Source organism: Fukomys damarensis, unplaced genomic scaffold (genome assembly GCF_012274545.1).
Source record: "Fukomys damarensis isolate Sample0158 unplaced genomic scaffold, DMR_v1.0_HiC HiC_scaffold_2, whole genome shotgun sequence".
Classification (NCBI taxonomy): domain Eukaryota; kingdom Metazoa; phylum Chordata; class Mammalia; order Rodentia; family Bathyergidae; genus Fukomys; species Fukomys damarensis.
The window spans coordinates 44,906,505-44,920,196 of record NW_022900914.1 but is presented as its reverse complement, the minus strand read 5'-3'; the positions used below and the strand labels follow the sequence as shown (position 1 = coordinate 44,920,196).

Sequence of the window (13,692 nt, the reverse complement as noted above, 5' to 3'; positions counted from 1 at the left end):
CAGTGTTGTAAATAGGATTGGGAGAAACCTTGCTAGCAGAAAGTGTCCTGAGTAATTTCATCATTTGTAGAAAATATATGAAAATAGAGATAAGGAGAACATTGATCAGTACATTTTTCATGACAATGAAAAACAGTCAAACCTAGTTAAGTATTTTTATAAAGGAAGTGCCTATATGAGGAATAGGAACAGTCAGATGTTTCTGTATAATTACCTCATGGATAATTCAGAAATAATATCATTCTACCCTGTTCAGCATTTTTTTTTTTTTTTTTTTTTTGATACCGGGGATTGTACTCGGGTCCTTGTGCTTGTGAGGCAGGTGGCAGAACCACTGAGCTAAATCCCCTAAATTCCCGGCCCCTGTTCAGCATTCTAAATGAAGTAGTTTAGTTACAAGGGGTAAAACACTCACGATTAAAGTGCACTTATTCAGTGTTAGTCCACAAACTTGGAAAGGACCAAACTGATCATTCAAAGATGAGAATCCAGTTGGCCAGAGCTGTGCTGGAGCCAGGGTCTTGTAAAGATCCAATGGCCCCTTCGCCACACTGGCTTTCACAGCTTCCCAGGTGGAAGAGACCAAAGTAAAAAGCCACTGAACAAGGCAGCACGGTTTAGTGAATCACTAAGCATTCTGCAAGGTGGCAGATCAAAACTGGTTTCCTTTTCTGCTTCTCAAACAGGGCACATATACCTATGTATACTCTTTTCTTCTTTTCTCATGTTTTGTTTTCTTTTCCCTTATTTCCTTTCCCCTACCTTTCCCACTTCCCTTAATACTCTTTGCTTCTGACAGAACACATTTTCAGAAGAAGACATTGAATCTCTAGAGTCGCCTCAGGGAGTGTTGAGCTTCTGTGATTATTCAGTTATGCTCTCATCCTACCCACACTTCCAGTCTCCAATTCTGGTTATACATCATAAAATCTATCCACTGGGATGCATGCTGGAGTGTTCATTTCCTTCAGAGGTCCCACTGGATTGAAATAAAAAGCAACTCTGGGCCAGGAAAGATTTTTTTTTTTTTCATTTGCTGTTCAGCAATAGGTCATTGGGCTAAAAACTCTGTTCATCTTCTAATTTTTTGAAATCATTTTTAATTTTATTGTTACAGTTTGAATTTACACCACAATCACATTCATCATAGGGAATTTGTACCCCCATTCCTCTCCCCTCACTTCAACCTCTCTTCCCTTTCCTTGTTTACAAGCAATTTGCCAAGCTGCCGCTAATTCACCATTCCATTAAACGAAGGTGCTATGGAAGACTATGGAAGGTGCTATAGGTAAAACAGTCAGTGATTACATTCCAAGGCAGTTCTCGATTTATGAACATGTGACCAGTGCAACCCTTCCGGCCCCATGCTCTGGCACAGGAAGGGCCAAGACTGAACTCATGACCTGCATGCTAAATGGAGCCTCAGACACCTTCGTAGATCTACACATACCTTGCAAATATCCTGTGCTCAAGGCAGTGTGACATTAATTAGCAAATCAGAAACATCATCACAGATGAAGAGAAAGAGGAGACCCATAAATAAAAAGAAAAGGCTTTTCCTGCTCTTTGAACAAGGAGCCTAATATTTTGTTTTGTGCTGGGCTCCCCAAATTCCATAAGTGGACCTGATGAAAGGGAAGACACATGTATGATTTGGAAAGCAAAACAAGGTGAGAAGAAGGCGTGGTCCTGAGAGGCTTTGTAACTTGTCTCAAGTCACACAGCAGGCAGACTGGAATGATGAGTTCACATGATTTGGTACCTATGATGTTTTCTTTCTACCTTGCAATTACCCCACATCAACAGTACAGATGAGTTTTCAGAATAATATGACCCCTCTAAGCCAGAGTGGTTGCAGAAGCTTTATTCAGCATTGGCTGAACATGAACACTAAGGGACAGACAGATAGTGACATATGGGGTGTGCTCCTCCAGTCTAAGGGCTGCAATAGAGCCAAGTGGTACAAATTGGGGATCCAGTGGCTATGGGGAGACTTCTTTATAACACTCCTATAACACACTCCTGACTCTCTCAGATTCCCCTTTATGGTTAAATATCTCGTTTAATCACAATGAGATAGAGAAAAATTGAGTCAGAATTATCCAATGTCTCAAGAACCCAGTTTGCTACGCACTGAGCTGGAGATATTATAGGGATTTTAATCTTCTCCAAATAGCCCCTTAGATCTGACCTTCCTCTTTGGCTCAATCATTCTTCTGCATGTCTGAGACTCCTTCATCCTTTCCACACCCATGTGTTCCAGTACCCCGGACCTCCTCCCTGTAGATTAATATTTTAGTTGGTGGTCATGGGTGTTTCTCTGAAAAAGCAATCTCATTTATCTTTAATAATTGACACACCCTTAAATTTACCCTGTAAATACCCTTTGGTGTTAGGATTTCATGACTCACCCTAAAATAGATGAACTGTATACACAGATGCTGCATGGTGGTCCCTTGGGTATCTAGCAGGGGGAGCTTCTTTCTGCCTCATGTATCTAGCATGCTTCTTGCTGGTAATTGCTTATTGCTGGATGCAATAAGAGGACACTCAAAAAGAAGTTCAAATACAAGTAGATTCCATAATGTTGGCTCTCTTCAAATCTAGAAGAGGCCCAACAATTTCCCAGAGAGTTCTTTCCCTCTTCTAGAGTGGGAGTTAAAATAGAAAAGTTATTGTTTTAGCAGTACATGTTTGAAGTACATTAGATTACATTTAGTGTGGGGAATTGATACATGTAAATAACACATCCTAGTTCTAAGTTTGTCCCCTTCCCCTCCTATCCCTCCCTGCTTCCTCCAGTTGCTCACCTTCCCATTTGCAAAAGCTCTTTCCATTTTATTCTTCAACTTTCTTTTTTCATCCCTTTTCCCTTCTTTCCCTCTCACCCTTTCCATTTCTTGATCCCCTGACCTCTTGAAAAAAGATCTCCCTACTTCCTATTAGCTTTTATTTTGCTCTTTATTTATAGTTTGGGTTTCTCTTCTAAGAGAAATCACATAATATTCAAATGTGTGTGTCTGATACATTTTGTTTAACATTGTGGTCTCAAGGTGTGTTTATTTACCTATGAATGTTTCAGGCTTCTCCTTCTTTATGGCAAAGTAGTACTCCATTGTGTATAGATACCATAATCTCTCTATCTGTTGATGGGCATATAGGCCAATTAGAAGACTTAGCTATTATAAATTCTGCTATAAACAGGAGTATGTGTGTAACACTTTTCAGGATGATATCTAGAAGGAGAATAGTTGAGTCAAATGGAATTTCTATTTTTAGTTTTTTGATGACTCTCTGTATTGGTTGTACTAGTTCAAACTCCCACTCACCAACAATGTAGAAGGATGCCTTTCCCCCCACAGCCTCACTGCATCCATTAATATTTGATCTCTTAATGATGGTCATTATTTCTGGAGTAAGAGGTACGTTGGTGTTGTTGTAATGTGCATTTCTCTAATGGCCAGTGATAAAATTTTAAACTCAAAACTACTTCTTAAACTGTGCAATTCAGCTCTTCTTAACTGTTGTCAATATCTTTCCTCTTGCTTTCAATGACTGTTTAAATCTTTGCTAGTCTATGCAATGCTCTATGTCACCCCTACCCTTAATGAGAGAGAGAGAGAGAGAGAGAGAGAGAGAACCATGCTTCTTGAACTACTGTTCCTCTGTATTCCAGTCTACCTTTGCCTAATCTTCATTTACTCCCATCCTGAAGGAATGTGTTCTTAACAACTTCATCTCAGATCTCTACCTTCTTTCCACCATACAAGCTTCAATCTTTTCTTATTGTTCTACTCTTTCATTCTGCTTTGTATAGCCAGATATCCCCAATATTAACAAGTCAAAAACAAACATGGACTAATTCCCTCAACTCTACCTTCCTGAAAATCAGAAGACAATATTTTCTCTCCTCTTTGCATTCTTTTTAAAATTTTATTTTTTATTTCATTAAGTTTATTGATACATTCTAGGCATACATTGTGATCACATTCATCACAGGGAATTCGTACCTGTGCATGACATATCTTGGTTCTTGTTTATTCCCCATTCCCCTTCCACCCCTCCAACTCTCCATATTTACAAAAAAATTCCACTTTTTCTTTCTTTCCTTTTTCCCACCCCCTCCCAACTTCCCCTTTTCTTTTGGACCTTTTCTTCCTAGTTTACATTATCTTTTTTTTTTTTTTTTTTTCCTGTACTGGGGATAGAACCCGGGTCCTTGCTCTTGCAAGGCAGGCCACCGAACCACTGAGCTAAATCCCCGGCCCTTCCATTATCTCTTATATATTTTGGTCTTCGTTTACTCTTGCAGTTTCTCACCAAGAGTCATGAATTTTCTGATCCTACTTTCTTACCTACCAGTCACAGCTCAGCTCAGTGTAGCTTGACTTCAGGATAAATGAAGGATAAGGCATAGTGGTTTGACTCAGTGAATGAGGTAGGGAGCCTAATCCTGGGAATCAATGTGCTGCTTTGCTCAATACTAATCTGCATTGGCTCTTTTGTACTATTTCACACCCTAATCATTTGAAGTTATCTCCTCCCATAACTTCAGTGACATCCTTTGTCTCATTTCTACTTCACCTGTGCCTTCTACTATCCATCAGTCAGTTGTGTCTTTTCTTTTACCTGTCCTTTCAGTGTTAGGATTGGATTGTATTCTTGAACTTCCTCTTCCATCCGTTGCATTCTTGCTATGTAAACTTCTTTATTCGGGACACTTGAGCCATACTTCCGAAAAAGATCCAATTCCACCAAGCTTCAGGCTTTAGTTTGATGTTTTTTATTAGATATATTTAATAAGCATGTCTCAGAATCAAATAGACATTGAACCAAAACATTTCCATTCATTCTCAAACATATCGACTTTTCCTATAATTTCTTTTTACTTTAATGATATTTATAACTATGTGGCAAAAATAGTTATGAGAATCAGCTATCCTCAAGCTGATTCTTCACTCACTCTTTTCGTACCATGTGCAACTGCTCACCATTGCCTTTAAAATACCATTTAAAAAATCTAGTATTTGGCTTAGCATATTTCTTTTTTATTCCACTTAAGACTTTGATCCATATATTATTTAGAAATATGTCATTCAGTCTCCAAATATTCTGGGGATTTCCAGTTATCTTTACAGTATTAATTTATAATTTAATTTCGCTGTGGTTTGAGAATAGACCTTTTATCATTTGTAATCTTACAGCTTTGTTAAGATGTGTTTTAGGGCCCACAACATTTACCTACCTTGGTAAATGTTTCATAGAAGAGAAAAATGTGCATTGTTGAATGAAATATTCACTAAATATCAATTACATCCAATTTCTTGATGTTCACTTAATTATATCCTTATAGATATTCTGCATACTTTATCTGTTACTGACCAAAACATGAGCTTTGATGTCTCCAGCTATAGGAGTGTCTATTTTTCTTTGTAGTTTTATGAATTAAAAAAATAGATTTTACTTTCTAGGGCAGTTTTAAGTTTCCAACAAAAAGCATATAGAGATTATTCAATTCTATTAGTTTTATATAATTTAATTTAATGCTTTGTTTTGTGGTGTATAAATGTTAATAATTACTATATCTTCTGGGATAATTGCTTCTTTTATTTATTTATTTATTTTTAATTTTGGTTTTTTTTTTTTTTTTGAGATAGTGTCTCACTAGGTAGTTGAGACTGACCTGGAGCTCACTATGTAGCTCAGGTTGGTCTTGAACTCACAGCAATCCTCCTGCCTCAGCCTCCTGAGTGCTGGGATTACAGGTGTGTGCCACCACACCCGGCTAATTGCTTCTTTTATCATTATGCAATTTCTTTTTATCACCCATAATTTCTCTTAATTTAAAGTCTGGTTTGTCTGAACTTAATATAGCAGCTATAGCTTTCTTATAATTGGCATTAGGTAACGTATTTCTCTTCATCTCTTACATTATTGTTTATAATTTTTATGATATTCAGGATCTAACCCGGGATGTTTGGTTGATCTTTAGCCCCAGCTCTTTTAAATTTTTTTTAGAATTTTGAGACAGGGTCTCACTATAGTCACTAAATTGCCTAGATTAGGCTTGAATTTGCAATCATCCTGCCTCAATCTCCTAGAGTGTTGGGTCCTTCTGCTTTAAACCTATCTATGTCTTTATATTTTAAGTGGGCTTATTATAGAAAACATGCACTTGAGTCTTGTTTTTTTAACCCATCTGAAAATCTGTTTATTTTTCTTGGAGTGTTTAGATCACTCACATTTAAAGTGTTTACTGATATTTTTGGGTTAATATCTCTGTATCCTTTCTATTCCCTGCAGTTTTTTTTTTTTGTTTCTGCATCTTATATTTTGACTTCTCTATTTTTAATTGAGCAACTTATATAATTCCATTTCTCTTCTTTCTTAGCCTCTCAGATATATTTTATGTTTTTAAAAAGTTTTCTAATGGTTGCTGAGTCTTCAATATAAATTTATAACTAATCTAAATCCACCATCAAGTAACACTCTACTGCTTCAGTGATGGTGCAGATATCTTATAGCTGCATATTCCCAACTACTTTCTGTTTTTTTTTTTTTATTTGCACTTATCCACATACTATAATCTCACAGCACATCGTTGCTACTACTTTGGATAAATATTTATCAATTAAAAATAAAAATAAATATTTTATTTTACCTTCTTTTATCCCTTCTTTCATGCTTTTCTTTATATAGATCTGAGTTTCTGACCTATATGATTTTCCTTCTCCCTGAAGATTACTTTCTGTGAGTTCAAGACCAGCCTGGGCTACATAGTGAGTTTCAGGTCAGTCTCAACTACGTAGTGAGACCCTGTCTCAAAGAAACAAAACAAAACAACAGCAACAAAAGAAATTTGTTACAAATATTAATCACAGGATTTAAAATGGACATATATTTTCATTTCTCATGGGTAATATCTAGGAGTTGGATTATTGAGTCATACAGTAATTATGTATGAATTCTTGAGAAATTACCAAGCTTTCCCATAATGTTTTTGCCACCTTGCATTCCAATTAGCAATGCATACTTTTTCCAGTTCCTCCCCTCTTTGATAGCACTGGAATTCTCCATTTAAAAATTTTGTTTCTTGGTTTAGCTATTCTAATGACTGCAGACTGGTATCACATCATAATTTTAATATGTGTTCCTCTCATTAACAATAAAGCTGAAAATTATTTATGTACCTATTTGCTATATATATACTTTCTTTGATAAATCCTCTTTCAGATCTTTTGATTGAGAATTTGTATGCTTTCTTGTTATTCAATTTGAGACTTCTTTGCATATTCTAGATATCAGTTTTTTATTATATAGGCATTTTGCAAGCATTTTCTCCAAGTCTGTGGCTTTTGTTTTTATATTCTTGACAAGATCTTTAGAAGACCAAAAGATAAGTCCACTTATTAGTTTCTTTGTGAATTTTAAGATATGATACTAGCTGAAGGATTCTTATAGCTCCCCTTCATCAAGATGAAGAAATTCCTCTTTTCCTATTTTTCTAAGTGTTGTTATCATCAGTGCATGATGAATTTTGTCAAATGCATCTATCAAGATGATCATATGGCCTTTTATCTTCAGTTAGCATATACTGATTGATTTTCAAGTGTTGAATAAAGCTTATATCCCAGGAAAAACTGTATTTGGTCATGATGTATTCTTATTTTTATATACTGGTATATTTAATAGGCTCACACTTTTGAAGATTCTTTTTATTTATACTGATGAGGGATATTAGTCTGTAGTTTCTTTTCTCACATTATCTTTGTCTAATCTTGGTATCAGAGGGATACTAGCCCCAACAATGAATTTGGAATTGTTCTCTCCTCTCTTATATTCTAGAAGAATTATCATAAAACTGGGATTTCTTCCTTATATGTTTCATAGAATTTATCTATAAAGCTATTTGTCTAGCAGGCTTGAAGTTTCCTTTGTGGGTTTTTAAACTATAAATCCAAATTTTAAATAGTGATTTAGAGTTACTCAAGTTATTTATTTCCTTTTAGGTGAAGTTTGGTAGATTCTATCTTTTTGAGAATTTTGGTAATTTATCTTGCTTTTTGAGTTTGTGTACATAAAATTGTAATTTTCTTATTATCCTTTTATTGGTTATGAGTAGTGATGTCTCCTTTTTATTACTGATATGAATAATTTATGTCTTTTTTCTTTTTTCTTTTCTTGAGCAGTTCAGCTAAAGATTTATCAATTTGACTAATCATTTAAGTAAATAATTTTTTCATTTGAGTTACTCTTTTCTACTTTCAATTCTATTAGTTCCTATTTATACCTTTATTATTTCTTAATGTGTCATTGATCTGGAATTAATTTAATATTTGTTTATTTTTTAGGATAGTTGTTTATTTCATTTATTTGAAATCTTTTCTCCTAATATAAGTAATTAATATTAGATTTTTTTCTAAAAATGTCATAAGCCACATTATACAAATTTTATATTGTATTTTTGCTTCCATTAAATTAAAAATATTTTCTAATGTCACTGTGACTTCCTCTTTAACCCATGGATTATTTGGAAGTGATTTAAAAAAATAATGCAAAAATTTCCAGATATCTTAGTTTTAATTGAGTAGTTCCATTTAATTTCTAGTTCTCTAATAATTACTGGGCTAAATATTTTTATTTATAATAAGTGATAATAACATTAGACAAATCTTACTGACAGATTATTCTAGGTTAGCAACTCTTCTCAGTACTTTATGTATCAGAACTCATCATTGCTCACAAAGATGCTCCGAGGAGGAATCCTGTTAGCTTTTCTTTCTGGCTGGGGATGCTGATGTACTCAGAGAAAAATTAGACAGCCTCTAATTCAAAACCAGGTGGGGCGTCCCTTGAGACTGTCCATCATCTCCCGTTATTGCTCTCTCTCCTAATCAGGTTCTTTGCCCATTAAAAAAAATTAGGTATCCATTACTTTCATGGGAATTCGTAAAAATTTTTTGTAAATTGAAAATGCTACCTTCGTTTTTCACAAGGATTAAAGGTAGTTTTCCTCAACTTGAAAATTGCTTTTTAAAATTTCCCTTTAGCGAACAATTAATGATCATTTATATTTTAGGCAGTTAAACTTATATATATATATTTTTTTTCTTATAATTTATTCCAAAACTTTTAGGCTTAGTCTTTTGCATTGTCAAAATCAGGTCACATTTTACTTGTATTTTCGTCTAGCTTTTAAAAAATGGATTATTTTACACCACATACATTACACATAGTTTAAAAATTGATTTTTAGTTTAATTTGATTATGACAAAATCTAAATTAGCTCTTTCCAAATAACTAGATCCATATCTCAAGAAATAGACTCTTAGAAGTTTTTGAGTACTTGCTTGAAGTATGGCAGAAAATGATGTGATAATGAATTTGTAGGATGATTCACTATGTCAGAGTGGAACTTATGCAGAGCATGGGGTTCAGTAATTGGCATAAATGTAATTGGTTATTAGGCATAATTCAAAGGTGGAGTTTAGGCTCATTAAAGAAAATGAGTTATTGTTTTATGTAATGTAGAAAACAACGGAGGCTGTAAATATATTGTTGTTTATCACTAACAGAGGTGTTCAGTATAATTTGTGTTTTAGGTTATCATATAATTCTACTTGTGCCTCTCTTTTGCTACTTCATATTTACCAGCTCTCAGTAGTTGTTTGTATTTTTGACCAGGCAGCAAATTTCTTGAAAGCACAGATTCACTAGCTCTGCTCCATTTTTTCAGAGTATTTTCCCAGTGTTTCATAAGGTAGGCAGTCATTGGGACTAGGAGGAAGAAAGGGAGTAAAAGAGGCAAGAAGGGAAGAAGAGGAAGAAAGACAAAATGACAGAGGGAGTGTGGAAGGAGAACAACATGATAAACAAGAGGAGTTGGGAAAAGGCAGGAACAAGCAGGAAAGTACAATGGGAAGCTTGAGCGTCTTTTGTGGCAATTTAGTACTTCTTCACAAACCTCTTTCTATCCCCATAGGCAATTTCTTCCTTTCTTTTAGAATATTTTCTTCTGTGTTAGTCAACTTTCCATTACTATGAAGTAGTATATATACTCAAGTTGGTGGAGGAAAGGTTTATTTTGGCTCACAATTTCAGAGATGTTAGTCAATGGTCACTTTTGGACCTGTGGTGGCACTGTCTATCAGAAAGGGAGCGTATGTTAGAGGAACCTGTTCACCTCATGATGGCCAAAGAGCAAAGAGAGTGAGAGAGGAAAGAGACAGAGTCACAATATCCCTTTCAAGGGCAGGCCTCAGTGACTTAACATCCTTCCATAAGACTCCTAAAGAGTCTACCACCTCTCCATAGCTACGGACCAAGCCTTCAACTCATAGGCTTATATGGGACATTCAAGATTCAAAATATGGCATCCTCTCTCTTAACACTTGGGGAATTTATTTGGAGCAAGACTGTAGAGTGAGCTAAATGCCAAGCTTAGTACTTTCAACTTTATCTTATACTTGATGGAGGGTTTTTAAAAAGTCTTTGAACAAAGAGAAATGTAAACAATATAAAAGTCATGGGTTAATAATAATGTTGAAGATGAAACAATGGAAAGCTAGGAAACAGGAAGACAGTCTTGGTATTTTGATATGGACTGGTTTCTTCTTTTTAGGCACAAAGATAAGCTCCATTGCTCTCACATCTAGACCGGGTCATGTTACTGCTCTATACCAAAGAACAATGAGCAGAGGTGGTCACACTCAGTCCGAAGAAGTTAAGAACAGATATATTTTCTTCATGTTATTGACCTAAACCTCTTTCTGCCATCTGGACAATGCTAGGATAACCACGAAGCCACATACGGAAGATGAGGAAGCCTGATAAGAAAGAAAATGGAATCTACTTTGTAGAAGAGTAATAAAATCTACTTAGGAGGTCTACCTACCATTAACATCATTTCCACTGGACTTTATGTGAATGAGGAATAAAAGTTTATTTTGTCAAAACACAGAGATTTGGACCCTCCTTGTTATAGAAGCTAGTGGTAATATTCTGACTAATAAAAAAGTCATAGGGAGCGTGCAGTGGAAGGAATGAGGAGTAGAGTCTGGGCTGGTGGTCCAGAAAGAAAGATAGACATTACAGAGGAAAAATGGCAGAAGCACAGATAAGTTCAAGGTGAGCCTGAAGAACGTGAAGAAATATTTGGGACAGTAACAATATCCAGAAAAAATTCTTTTGGGGAAAACATCTACTTTTGATTTATTTTAGACAGGTCAAACTTGATATAGTAGAGTACATGCAGATACAAACATTTTGCAAATGTACTATGAAACTGCAATCCTTTCTGCTGAGGAGATCGCAGAATGACTTCAAAAAGTAGCACATTTTACACTGACCAAGATTAACAGCCATGGGAGGGGAATTTCAGTGAACTAAGCAAACCGCCGACTGTCCACATAAAATCCCCTTTTAAAAATAAAGCTGCTAGTGAGGAAGTTGTTTCAGCTGTCAAGGACATGAAGCATGTTATCTCTTTGCTTGTGGTGTTTATTCTCAAAATTTTACAATTTTGTAATTTACAGTTGCATTTAAAAATTTTGCCTTACCTTATGTTAGCTAGCCATTTCTAATTGTGGCATTAGGAATAAAACCACAGAAACTTTATTCTCTCTCTCTCTCTCTCTCTCTCTCTCTCTCTCTCATCTCAATGTCCTCAAGGAGGGCTACAGATATATGTCACAGTTTTCATGGTGTTCTAGACAAAGCTCAAGTAAACATTTGGTTAACCCTGGTCCTAGGCAGAGAGCTGTCTGAGTCTTTTTTCTCATGTGTCTCTGAAAATTGGCACCAACTCTAAAGGGAAGAAATAAAATCGTAAGTATGCTCATTCTCTAAGCAGGGCTCTCAGTCGTCATCCTTGCTGCTGAATTTCCTGTCTGCTCCTGAGGGGGACAGATTCAGCAAGCAGGGTGGTGATTAAAAGAGATTGAGAAAAGGGACAACTCAAAGCTTAGGGAAAGAAGGGAATTCTAGGAATATATCCTTGTAAGCCTGTGAAATATGTCTGGATAAGGACCTTGTAATATTTTTAAAGGATAAAAATGGAAATCCCAAGTGCAGTACAGAGCAGATAAGTAGAGAATATTTACAGAGTGACCAAGTGTGGAACTTTCATTACTGACTTATGAACTTTATTGATATAAAGGATGTGGCTGGCTGTCAGTTCTGATAAAGGAATTTGCTAGGGTGTGTCAGAGATATGGACATGGTCTTTTCCTATGTGATCATTTGAAAAAGAGATTTCCACTTTAAAACCAATATAAAGGGTAGAAGCTGCAACAGGCTGCTTCACTTGCTCTGGCACCGTCTTCCCTCCAGGCAAAATGAAAATTCTTGTGAGTATTTATTCATGATTCTTGACACTTACATGCCGGCTACTTGCAAAGATGATATATCCGGTATGCCATGGATTTCAAGGGTCTTTGACAAACACTGCGCTTGCTTCTGAGCTTCTGTGGCATATTTGGCAGGATAGTAGTGAGTATTAAGTAAGATATTTGTGTATCCATTGCCTACATTTTAGGTGTTTATTAAAAAGTAGGGAACAATGTTAAAAATATGACTATTTTACTTTGGAGGACATTTAATAATAATTCCTTATGAGTGTGTGAACTTTCCAGAATAATTGCATATTTGAAAGAAGAGTGGTAATTTAAAAATAATAAGTAGCAGTAATAATAACAGCTATGCTTTCCCAGATGTATATTAAACCCCAGGCTAAGCATTTCTCTTGAGTAATCTCATTTACCCATTGCACCAACCCTGTAAATCAAGTAGAATTACCCTCATTTTACAGACAAGCAGACTGAGACACAGAAGAATGTAGTTTTGCCAAACTGGTAGATGTGGGATTTAAGATGTAATTTATCCATCTTAGATTCTTACAGGAGAAATCAAACAAAATTTAAGCCCTGGTAGTGCCTTCAGTGGCTGCCCATGATGTCTAAATTCTGCCTTAAGGCAGGCATTCCTTCCATGATTTCCCCCACTCCTCAATCTGATCCCAGACTCCTTCATTCCACATTGCAGTGCCCCATGGATAGTGGATCACGTTATGGTGCAGAATGGAACACATTCCCCTGATTCTCTGTCCCTCATTTTCATTCAGCTGCTAAGGGAGAAAGTGAAATGCTAAACACCTCCTGTCAAGGTCATAAAGGCTGTCAGCCTGAAGTTTCCTTTCCCGGGGGTCTTTTGACTTTCCAAGAGAAGACCTTACCCTAAAGTACAAACATATCCATGGTGTGTGAATCGTGGAGCTGATTGGGAGGCTGTTTTGGGACCGAGGCCACTCCCTGAGCACTCCCTGAGCACTCCCTGAGCCACCATTAAGGCGGCTAATCTATCAGCTTGTTCAAACCTCTGTTCTGGAGTCAAGACATACAATATTCAGGAGCCCCAGGGGTTTCTACAGCTTGCCTGAGATAGCAAGTTGCACCTTTGTGCCAATGGGCAGTCTGGATATCTACATGCAAGTCTTTGTCAGATGCTCTACTGCCCAGGCACCAGAAGAAAAATGCTAGGAGTGGAATGAAAGAGGAAGTAGAAGAGTCCTACTGACGGTTCTTAAAAGTATCTGCCCTTCCCCTGATTTCTTCTATCAGGTTTCAATGATAGTACAGCTCACTATGGTGTTCAGAAAAGAGAGCAAAAAAAAAAAAAAAAAAAAAAAAAAAAAAA

The 13,692-nt window shown here is 36.1% G+C and overlaps 1 protein-coding gene across 1 annotated transcript in view; it reads left to right on the top strand.

Moving 5' to 3' along the window:
- Positions 1–12,323: 12,323 nt before the first annotated feature.
- The window catches only part of Gkn2 (gastrokine 2), a 6,623-nt gene continuing 5,254 nt past the window's right edge, over positions 12,324–13,692 (top strand). The window contains exon 1 of the mRNA XM_010609692.2: positions 12,324–12,347. Within this exon, the coding sequence (XP_010607994.1) occupies positions 12,336–12,347 (12 nt within the window). The 5' untranslated portion in view covers positions 12,324–12,335. The remainder of the gene's footprint in view (positions 12,348–13,692) is intronic.